The sequence below is a fragment of the Brassica napus genome, chromosome C6, assembly GCF_020379485.1.
Source record: "Brassica napus cultivar Da-Ae chromosome C6, Da-Ae, whole genome shotgun sequence".
NCBI classification, from domain to species: domain Eukaryota; kingdom Viridiplantae; phylum Streptophyta; class Magnoliopsida; order Brassicales; family Brassicaceae; genus Brassica; species Brassica napus.
This window is the reverse complement of record NC_063449.1, coordinates 42,065,415-42,076,611: the sequence shown is the minus strand read 5'-3', so window position 1 is coordinate 42,076,611 and position 11,197 is coordinate 42,065,415. Positions and strand designations below refer to the sequence as shown.

Below are 11,197 nucleotides of genomic sequence, written 5' to 3'. Positions count from 1 at the left end.
CTGATCATAATTATAACCTTCTCCATGTTGAAACCAGATATAGTAATTTGTCGTGAAACCTCTATTTAATAAATGCTTTCAAACATTTTCACGATTTGCCAATTTCAAATTGTTGCATTTCCGACAAGGACATAACATTTTACCGCTTTCTTGGACGAACGGTGTGGAATCTGCTTGATGCATAAATGTCTCCAGCCCCGCAAGGTATTTTTTCGTCACTCTCCCGTTAGCATCTCTATGCATATACATCCACCTCCGCAACTCGAAAATATTCCCGGAGCCCGATATTTTTTTTCACGTTTTTTTTCTTGTTGATGTGTTTAAAATGATGTTTAAACGTCTATATTTATAGGAAATTTTTGAATCTGGTAGTTGTAATTTTGCTAGGAATTTACGACAAAATTTAGTTAGGTTGCCGAAAAAACGTGTTACAACTACAAAGTTGGTGGATTTAAAATTTCCTTGCTAAGTAGACGTAAAATATTTCCTCATACAGTACACGCTACATTTACGTCGAGTTTACGAGGAAAGCGTATTTCCTCGTAAAAGCCACGTGACATTACATCGACTTTACGACGAAATGATTTCGTCGTTATTTTACGAGGAAATAACGTTGATTTTATATTTCCTAGTAAGTTCCTCGTAAAATCGACGTAAATTTACGAAGATTAGTTTTTCCCGTTAAGTTTTCTCGCTAAACTTGTGTTTTCTCGTAGTGCATCGTCAGAGATGTCTAAGAAAACGCAGTGATTTCTTTCTTTCTTTTTTGGCAGGAAAAAACGCAGAAAATGTTGTGAATTTCTAAATATATATAACCACCGAAGATGATTGTACGAATAAGTGTCGTGTCGATATAATTACGTTTCTGAACGTAATTGATTGATTTGACCCCCGAGTTATTTCATCTACGCAACTCTTGTATATATGAAGTCTTTTTTTGAGGGGTCTAAAGTATATATGAAGTCTTGATTTTGATTTTAAAATTGTTTAGGAAAATTAAGATATGAAGAAAAAGAAAGCTATGTTTGGAAAAGTGAAAGATTTAAATGATTTTTAACTAACGTTTAACTAGCTAGTTCCCACTTCCCACATCTTCATGATATGGGTTTATGCTCGTTTAAGCAGTTACTGAAATTACATAAATGAAATCTTATTCTATGAATATCTTAATTAAGTATTGAAATCGTATTCTATAAATATCTTAATTAATCACGAAACAAGGTCTGAATTACAAATTTTTAAATATACATATCAAATAACGGTTATAACTACATGATTCTATTATACATGATTTATCATAGCTAGAGACATGCAATATTCCTAGTAGTACAATTAATAAGTATATTACGTGGAAGAAATGAGTAACGCTTTTAAGTGTAGTTGAAGCATCCAAGTTACAAAGGGTCCATTAACCAAAAAAGGCAAAGCAAACCAAAAAAGTTGGCTAAAAGAAATTGTACTTAGAAACGAAGTGAATGATTCTAGCGCGTCTCACCAACTCATTTAGTTTAATTTTTATTTAAAATCTTTTATAATCATATTGGAGACTAGAGAGTGATTAAACTATTAGAAAACTATTATCATACACGATAATATATATATAACTGATGAACCAATTCATTTGCAAGGTTTTTTTTAGTTAACACCAAGTATCTGAATGTTTTCTTTTGGGAGCCGAGATATAGCAGATATAGACTCACAATCTTTGCAACTGGAACTACATGTTAACACCAACTATCTATATGTGAAAAAAAAAAAAAAACTATCTATATGTGCTACCAGTTCTTTTTAAAACAATAAAGTGAGACAAGTATCATCTAAAAGCGATGTTCCTTTAAGTCGATCATTTAAATGCTTGTTAATGCCATGTTTACAAACATAGTTTGATTATCAAATTTAGTGAGAATGTTTCATTTGATTTAGTCCTGCTTGAGATTTCATAGCTAGCGACACCTAAATTATCTTGATTTTTGAAGAGGTCGACGACGATGCTACTTTTTAATAATATGAAAACATTATAAATTATTTATGGACCTACGATCGCTCAGATTTATGGCAACCAATTTTTTTTGTATCAACGTCACTAACAGCAATGTTGGCCTTGGCCTCTCCACATCTTAGGTCCCAAGCAACTTTTATTTACTATCCTTTTTGTCGTTTCTTTTGCTGTTAGCGTCTAAGAGCACCATTATCGGGAGCTCTTAAAGTCCGTATTTAATGTTTTCAGATTAAAAAAAAAAATTAGGTAATTAAAGAAGAGACGTCGCTTAATCAAGCCACACAAGAGACGGGTTTTGTGAACACGTGTCATTATCTCATCCCTCTCTCTCTCTCTTTCGTGTCTCCTCGGCGACTTCGAATCCATCTGCTGCTCCTCCACGATGACCTATCCGCGACGACTCCGACTCCATCAACCGGCGACTCCGACGATGACCTCTCCGCGACGACTCTGACGCCATCAACCGACTCAGAGACTCACTTCTCGTCAACCTCACGTTTTCCTCCGCCGCCGCGTCTTCTTCGCACACAGGTTTCAAAACTCTCATCTGATTCTTTACCAAAAGTGATCGTTTCCTTGTGGCCAGAGTAGTTTGGAGAACTCTTTGCAAGCTTGGGTCTCGGTCGCATAATCGATTGTAACACCCCGATTTTTTGTGGATTCAGTTTATTTTTGGATATATGAGGATCTTGACTTAAATCTAAAATCTCATTTAAATCCAATTGAATAAAAGATTAAAACGAGGATAGCAACCCAGAAAAGAGAAAGAAGTTAAAGAGAAAAAGGAGAAGAACGTGAGATGGAGAAAGGTGAACTAGAGAAGAAGGAAACAAAGGTGGAGAAGAAGAAGTACACAGTTTGAGATGGAGTTTCGAAAGAGAGATCCGGATCAGATATGAGTTTGGGAAATCACATATGGATTTTCTCTTAATAGAGGACGTGGCAGGGAAGCCATAGAAACTGACGTCTCTATCATTGGAGTAATGACTTCGTTGTGGTGTGCCTTGCTTCCTACGCAAGCATCAGAAGTAGCAGCTCAAATCTGGGAGGTTCAACTGTTCTGTCGCAGCAATTTCAAGAAAGCGTGGGAGGTTCATTTGTATGCTGATCTGACTGAAACTTTGTATAAATGTAGGGGACACTGCAGACTCAGAATTCAACGGTGTGATCGAAAAGTGGACGGTCAGTTTATTAGTTATTCATGTATTTCTGAACCGGTTTGGTACATTGTGAAAAGAGTGATATTTTGATGGATCGTCTTGTTTGGTTGGGAAATGAGCTCGGACTGAGCTCATATTTGGCAGGAACCTTATGGACTCGTGGATATATGTTCAACTATAAGGAGAGAGGGTCTGGAGTTCGGGAACATGGAAAACGAGCGGTACAACGGATCTGTCCAAAGTTGAGAAAATGAAAACTTGTCGTCAAGTGGCTAAGGTGAGGGATTTATGGGAGCATAGTTCATATTTTTCTGTTATACTACATGAGTTATATTATGTAGGCTTAGATCTGATTGTTATTTAGGAATTCTATGATTATATGATTATATGGTGAAGGTTGCAAAGTGTGTTACACTTAATAAGGTTAACTTTACTTGCTATCTCCTTGGACTTGTTATTAGTGAAATTGATATAGGGAACATTGTTTTGAGATGGTTAAGCTTTTTCATTTGCTTGTCTAGTGTATTGGTCTATGCCTTGGTTTGTTTGGTTCCTTGTATCTTTATTGTATCCTCCATTGATGGAGTTGAACTCTTCTATATTTCAATGAAAGTAGTTTGATAAAAAAAAAGTAGGTTTTAAAGTACATTTAAGTTTCAATGAAAATAGTTTTAAGAAACCTTAATTAAGAAACTTGCATTGGAGCACATAAATATTCAAATCTCTTAACTAAGTCTCTTAATTCACTATTACTATTTAAAAGTATTAAAAAAAAATAAGAGACCCAAAATGAATCTCTGGGATAATGATGCTCTAAGTTCCCAACAAAGCTAATTCTTCCACCATTTGTAATTACAATTAACTGATATTATTTATAATGATTGGTTCAAAGATGTTTAGATATATACGTTGATAGCCAAAACAAATTTTCTTTCTATCACAACAATAGAATCGATGTCTTTAAGAAATTTCGAGAAGTTTAAAAGTGTCGGCCATTTGATCGCAAAAGAGTCGATAAAAAAGGAGAGTGACAACTTTCCAACCCCAACTTGTTTGCTTGCTTTCCCTCAACTTTATTTGTCCGTTTCCTCTTTCTCTCTTGGAATCTGTGTGTGCCTATGTCTCTTGCTACTTCCTTTTCTCGTGTCACGTTTATAAAAACTAATTTCTCCGTTTCACAATACATAATGTTATTTGTTAGTGCACAAAAATTAAGAAATTTTTCTTTCTCTAAAAAGTAGTTTTAAAAATATAATTTAAAGGTCATCCAACCTATTACATAAATGACTACAACATCTAATTAGTTACACAGTTTTCAATAAAATTAAAAATAACATAAAAATATCAAAAAAAAAACTTCTACTTAAAATCAAGTATTATCATAAATAACTATATAGGTGAGTTGCGAGTTGCTCAAAAAAAAAGATTGAGTTTAATATCGGTTGATCATAGAATCGTAAAAAATTTTAAAAAATACTATGGAAAAAATCAAAATCTGTCTAATGAAAATAGGAAAATAAGTTTCTTACACGATTGAATAAATTTTGTAGGATGGCGGAATACAATAAAAAAGATTGATCAAAATATATTTTATAATATTTTATTTATTGTAAGAAAAACAATATTAATAATTAAACTAATCACTACAAAATGTGAAAATAAATAAAATTTATTAAAAAATATTTTATTTCTTATTATAAATATTTAACCTATTTTCCAATATGATTTAATAATAAATTGACATTTATAATAATATAAAATAAATTGTAGTATAATTTTACTTATAATATAACTATCTATCATTAAAAATTATTGCTATTTATTTAAAATATAAATAATATTATCATATAATTAAATAATATAAAATATTAATTATAAATAATTTACTAAAACTTAATTTTCCACTTAATAATTTTTTTTTGCATTTTTTGTCAACAAAAACAGAGACTTACGTTTTTATATTTTTCCATTTCATAATTTTTGTTGATTGGCAAAAAACTTGTGGAATCGTGTTTAAATATGATTTCACCATTCCGCAAAGTTGCCGGTAAAGGTTTATATGGTTGAGGATATGTTTTTTTTAATGAAATTGGATTTTGATGAAAACGAATTATAATGGGTTTATGCATTAGTTAGCCAATTCTTGAAGTTAGTTTATATACAATAATACTTCTAAGAATTGGCTAAATAGTGCACAAGTCCCATTTATAATTCTTTTAAGGTAGAGTTACAATTTTACAAAACTACGGGGTAATAGTTTTGCGCGTGCTTAAAAATACATGTTTTATCTGATAACATTTTATTTATTTCTAAGAAGAAAGAGGCACAAGCTGAATGAAATTAATAATGATATCAAGAAGGTAAGAAAGGCAAGGGTTATGAAATTGATGGTCTGTTCTTCTGCATCCTCAGACGAAAATATCGTACGTCTTTTGTAAGGTCTCGTGATTAAAACATTAACTCCTTTAGATTTTGTCCCATCATTTCTTTTCTTTTAAACCCGGTCGACCAAATCATGACATATGCAGAACTTTCATGGGTTTAAACAAAAATAATAATTTGCTACATGGAAAACGTCATTTTCATTGTCTATTCCATTTATTTCTTCCTACTTCTGAATATGACGACTACGACCACATGGTGCCAGTACCCACGACTAAACGATTTAAATATTATATTATTTTCTCCATACTAAATTCTCATAGACAAATGTTATTGCCATAATGATATATATGTATATAATTAGATGACTTTTACCCATTATTTTACATACCATTGCTGAAAAAGCACAAAAATCTCGGTGGTGTTTGGTTGTAGATTTCAAAGTAAGCTGATGACAGATTCCAATTTTTTTTTGAAACATGCATGGGTTCTTTTGAACAAAATTCAATACAAAAACAAAAATGTATATATTATTTAAAAAAAAAAGAAAAAGAAAAACAGGTCGTTCAGTTTCAATTGTACTGTTGCTGATCAAGCCATGGCCAGAAACCAGAGTGGTCATCCATTGCACACAACATGTTACTGATACTGTTTTCTTCTTTAACCATGCTTTGTCCTGACGACGAGTTTTGGAAGAACTGCATCGTCGTTGTGGTGGTCGTTGCGGCTGCTGGTGACGGTGGGAAGAAGTGTCGACCGACTGTCTGCGGTGCTGGTGGGTGGCCGGCGGTTATTGTGCTGTCTACTGATGGCAGCGCGGTCGAGATATCAAGTCTGAGATTATCGGAACTGTTATCGCTTCTGTTACTGCAAGATCCTTCTGTCTCTTTGTTCAAATTTATTGATTCTATTTGTTCTTTGTTTTTTAATCCCATTATCTGAAGTTTTAAAACACATTTATGAAACCTATTAGATTCGAATTTAGAAAAAGAGAGTACTGTATAATGTGATAAGCATAACAAAGCTATTATTTTCAGATCTCTAGTTTCATACAAGAGGGAGGAAAAGAAGATAATGATGTTTAAAAGTCATGAATCATGTCGAGTTTACTAACCCTACTTGAATGCAACTTCCGATCCAATAATTATTATCAAAATATTATTTTTAAATAAACTTAGATTTTTACCTTTAATTTTTTTTTTAAATTACCCTAGTGAACGCGATATAAGAGATTATTAACCAAAAATTCCAAGTCTATAAACCGTCTGTATCCAAATAGGAAATATAACATATTCCAATACTTTTTAATAAAACAAACTGTATCACAATACTAAAAGGGGAATATGCTGAGCAATTAGGCTATCCACATCAGCAATTATATTCAACCAATCACAACATTTCATTTTCTTTTTGGGTTTTATTTGTTTGTATTTGGGCTTTGTTTTCACTTAACTTAGAAACCTAAAACTAAGACCCAAACCTAAATCTATGACGTGAGATGTCGAGGCTCAATCCTCTGCCACTTCGTCTTCTCTAAACCTTATTGGTTTGTAAGGTTGACACAAGACAATGCCTCCCATCCTGTTCGTCTTCTCCAAATCTTAACCAATCAGCGAACCGAAGGAGGGAAGGTTTGTTACCGTGAAGGCCTAAGAACACGTCGCAGCATCTCACCCTGTTGTAAGAGACCGAGACTGAAGATGTCTGAGTGTAGGAAGACGAGTCATGCCCTCCTCTTGGGAATCATGGGATCACGCTACTCGAAGGCTCGAGATTCTGAAACACGAGGTCAGAGCTGGAGGTGAGGGGATCGAAGCTGTCGCATTGTGGATCGGAGCGAGTTGATTCGGAGTGGTCTTGGGGTTTGAGAGATCTTGGGGAGAAAAAGGGAGATTGGTTAGCTGAGAAGAAAGCTGCTGAGGAAGATGAAGACATGTTTTCCCCATAAATGCTGCTGCTGCCCTATCAATCCATCGAAGCTAATCTAATCTAAAAAGGAAACAAAAAAGGACAAAGTCAAGATTTGGACAGAACAAGGAAAGTTAACAGCTTATGTGCGTAGGTTTGGTAAGAACTGAACATTACACGGTGATGATTTCTTCCACAGTATATACCATAAAAGCTCTCTACTTTCTATTTTTGAGTGAATAGTTTCAGAAAATACAACACTTTCTCAAAAGCAATAAGAAAAAGAAAATGATGATTCTTTTTATTAAGGGAAATAATTGATTTTGAGGACGTCGTAGATCTAAGCAGAAAGGGAAATAATATAATCATTTTTAATGAAAATGAAAGTTTTGTTTTCTTATTTCTTATTCTTACAGATGGATTTAGATCTGAGAACTTACATAGCTAGGCGTCTTGAATAAGAAACCATCAAAGAAGATTATTTGAGCTCTTTGTGTTCAAGAATCGATCAAAGCTCAGGTACTTCAGAAGAATGATGAATCCAACAGAATGACTAGAGTTTGAATGAGAGTCCACCTGAAGAAGGAAGAAGAAGAAGAAGCCAGCTCGAATAAAACGATGTGTGTGAAGTCTTTTAAGAGAGTGTATCAATCAATGAGAGAGGAGTTGAAAGTGAGAGAAGGAAATGAGAGAGAGAGAGAATAAAGAAGTAGAAGAAGAAGAATTAAAACACTACAAAAGCTTTCAAAGAGTTGTAGTCGAATGCATAGCCATTTACAGATAGACTTTGAAAAGGACTTTCTTTTTATTTTATTTTCTTTAAACAAAAACAGGGGAGACAGAAACTGAGATATGTCTTAAATGGAATATTCAAAAGAAAAAAAATCGAATTGGTCAAAATAAATAATTTCATTTTTATATTATATAATAAATATATATTATTTAGTGATAATAAAAATATAGTTATTCATCTATCACATATATCTATGCAAATATGTGAATCGTGATGAATGGTTCGACTGTGGCTTTAAAAATTTTAGTTGTAGATGTTTAACTGTAGATAAATCGGTTGTAGCTGTAAAGTTATTACTGTAGACTTTTTCTGCAGAGACTTTTGATGTAGTTAAATTTGTTGTAGCTGTAAGCTGTAGGTTGTAGATATTTTAAAATAAAATATATGAAATATGCGTTGTATATATAAAATTATTATTTTATATATCAATTAAAATAATTTATATTAATATTTTTTTAATAAATTATCAGAATTTATTGTAATTTAAAATGTGATATGTAAATAATATTTATATTATTTAAATATCTTAATAATTTAAAAACACTCAAATTCAAAATTAACATATTTATAAAAGTTTTTATTATGATTATATAATTTATTTGATATTATAGATTTTTTTTTTATTTACAGATTCTACAGCTTATAAAAAGAAGATGTAGGGTTTTTGTCTAAAATACATAAGAAAAAGTTTTGCTTTATTTTTTTTTGATGCAGCTTTAAAAATAAAGGTAAAGCATGATTGGTAAAACTAAATAAAAACTTGATGTAGACTTTAATTTTTAAAAGTAAAGCTACAACATGATTGTTAAAATTTAGTGATTTAAAAATAAATAAAGTTAAAGTAGGGAGATAAAACCCAACCAATAACTCATGTTCACATAATGATTTTCATAAAGAAAATTTTAAAAATATATTTATGTTACGTAGTATTATTTTATATTCTTTAAATAATATAATATAATATTATACATTATTTTTTAGAATTGAGAAATACATATAATATCTTATCCGCGCGTAGCGCGGCTAAAAAATCTAGTTTAATTAAAATTTTCAATTTTTAAAAGTAAAGCTGTGAGATTAATTACCTCAGCTTGGAGTTTCTGATTATGAGTTTGAAGAAGCTCATTATCAGCTTTAAGGGCATCGACTTGCTGTTTAAGCGTATCATAATCTTTCTCGAGCTGCTTTGTTTTCCAGCGAGCTCTTCTGTTCTGAAACCAAATCGCGATCTGTCTTGGCTGTAAACCCAAGGCACGAGCCAACTGCATTTTCATCTCTGGTTCAAGTTTGTTTCCAAGCTCGAAAGTCTTCTCCAACGTCTTCACTTGCTCCATGTTCAGTCTCCTCTTCTTCTCTCCCATGTGAGACCCATCATCTGAATAATCCTCTTCTCCGTTCATATTGTTCCCCACTTCTATTGGAGATCTCTTACCTAGAAACGAAGCAAACCCTAAAAACAGAGCAAGAAAACAGAGTTTTTAGAATAAAGAGGAGACCATGAGCAAGTGTGTGTATGTATGCATATACCATGTAGATCCTGAGGTATAGAGCAAGAAGGAAGGAGAGGTGCAAGAGATGGAGCTTGATGAGGATGATCGTCTTCGTAAGAGGTTTGGATCATGAAATTTGAAGGGAAAAAAGACATTCCATTATTGCAAGACATTTTTTCTCCTGTTATTCAACAGAAGACAAGACACTGTTGGCTCAAACTTTGGTTGTTTCTATTTAGTTTCTTCTTGCCATCATAATTGAGAAGTCGAGATCTCACAACTCTTTACGTGAGTCGGAGATTCAAATTGATAAAGAGAAGAGGAAAAGAAAGGAGAGATAGTGAAATGAATCGGCCTATAGACTATACCACTTATGGTATTTGTTTTCTTCTTTATTGCGTTTTATATAGAAAGGTTGACAGAGAGAGAGAGGGATAGAGAAACGAATCCTCGTTATTGAGTAGATAAAATTGCTTAAACTCCATTTAATTAAACTAAACGAAAGCTATAGTCCGACTCCATTTTTTTGTTTTCATCTTCCACTCTAAATTTGCTGAAATGCAATTTACTTGACCATGGTATACCAACTGTACTCTGCTCGATGACCATTCTAAACTATTTCGAGGTGCTGATGATAAACGTCGATGATAAAATCTGGATATTAATTGAGGTGTAATTGCGTCGAGTGAAGCCAAATAATCATCAAGATCTAGAACAAAAATGTTGTTAGATTGTTCATATTCATATGTTTACAATCATAAGAAGATTTAAAATCCTAAAGTGAAATTGGAACCAGAAATAGAGGTATATTTAGGTTCAGAGTGATATGATTTTTGTTATAAGTTTTTTTTTTTAAAGATAGTTTTGTAAGGTTTTAGATCAGTTTGATTGAAACTAGGAAAATTGTATGAGTTTTATCAAAACACTCCGAAATTCCATTTCTAGTCATGAATTTTGGATCTTTATATTTAAAAATTTAACAGTTTTCCTAAAATAACATATTCAAACTATTTTAACAATATGAAATTTAAAATATATATTTTAATCAAAAGATCAGTAACACCAATTTCTAAATGATTTATTAAAATTCATGTTCCCATCTGAATTCGATTCCAATATAACATATTTTGTTGAATATTTTTACAATATGAAAACGAAAGAATTTGAATTTTTTAAGGAAAATATAAAAGGGTTACAGCTTGCTTACAATGTGGAAAAATGAAAAGATGAGAATCAAAAAGGTAAGAAGGAAATGACTCTTCTTTTTCCCCTTGGGAGAGACATGCAGATGTGTTCTCTCTCACTCACCATACCTTTTTTCTCTCATCATACAGTAATTAGAGACATGCAGATGTGTCCTTTTTCTTTTGTAAACCAAATTTGATGGGCAATGCTCATCGGCCAAAAAAAAACTATCCAAGTTATTTCTCTCTCAATGTGTACTCTAATTAATGTACAGTTTGTT

General features: G+C 32.2%; 1 protein-coding gene and 1 long non-coding RNA gene across 3 annotated transcripts; one reads left to right on the top strand and one right to left on the bottom strand.

Moving 5' to 3' along the window:
- Positions 1 to 481: 481 nt before the first annotated feature.
- On the top strand, positions 482 to 3,679 carry LOC106453179. Of its 2 annotated transcripts, none has more exons than XR_007325273.1 (2): positions 482 to 2,530; positions 2,733 to 3,679. It is a non-coding gene; the product is annotated as an uncharacterized LOC106453179 (long non-coding RNA). The 2 variants fall into 2 exon arrangements; XR_001289916.3 differs by having other exon boundaries at positions 482 to 2,636.
- Positions 3,680 to 5,985: 2,306 nt separating this feature from the next.
- On the bottom strand, positions 5,986 to 10,182 carry LOC106402717 (homeobox-leucine zipper protein ATHB-13). Its single transcript, XM_013843503.3, has 3 exons — positions 9,770 to 10,182; positions 9,328 to 9,692; positions 5,986 to 6,479 (listed from the first exon to the last, which is right to left on the bottom strand). The coding sequence occupies exons 1-3, from the start codon at positions 9,903 to 9,905 to the stop codon at positions 6,114 to 6,116; spliced, it is 867 nt and encodes a 288-aa protein (XP_013698957.2). The 5' UTR covers positions 9,906 to 10,182; the 3' UTR covers positions 5,986 to 6,113.
- Between the last annotated feature and the right edge of the window lie 1,015 nt (positions 10,183 to 11,197).

What these genes read in the sequence shown, in the direction of transcription:
- LOC106402717 (XM_013843503.3), bottom strand. Translation starts at nt 9,905, where the DNA reads ATGTCTTGCAATAATGGAATGTCTTTTTTCCCTTCAAATTTCATGATC. An exon ending in TATACCTCAGGATCTACATG is followed by an intron (nt 9,693 to 9,769) that starts GTATATGCATAC and finishes CTCTGTTTTTAG; the next exon opens with GGTTTGCTTCGTTTCTAGGT. An exon ending in ATCAGAAACTCCAAGCTGAG is followed by an intron (nt 6,480 to 9,327) that starts GTAATTAATCTC and finishes TTAAAACTTCAG; the next exon opens with ATAATGGGATTAAAAAACAA.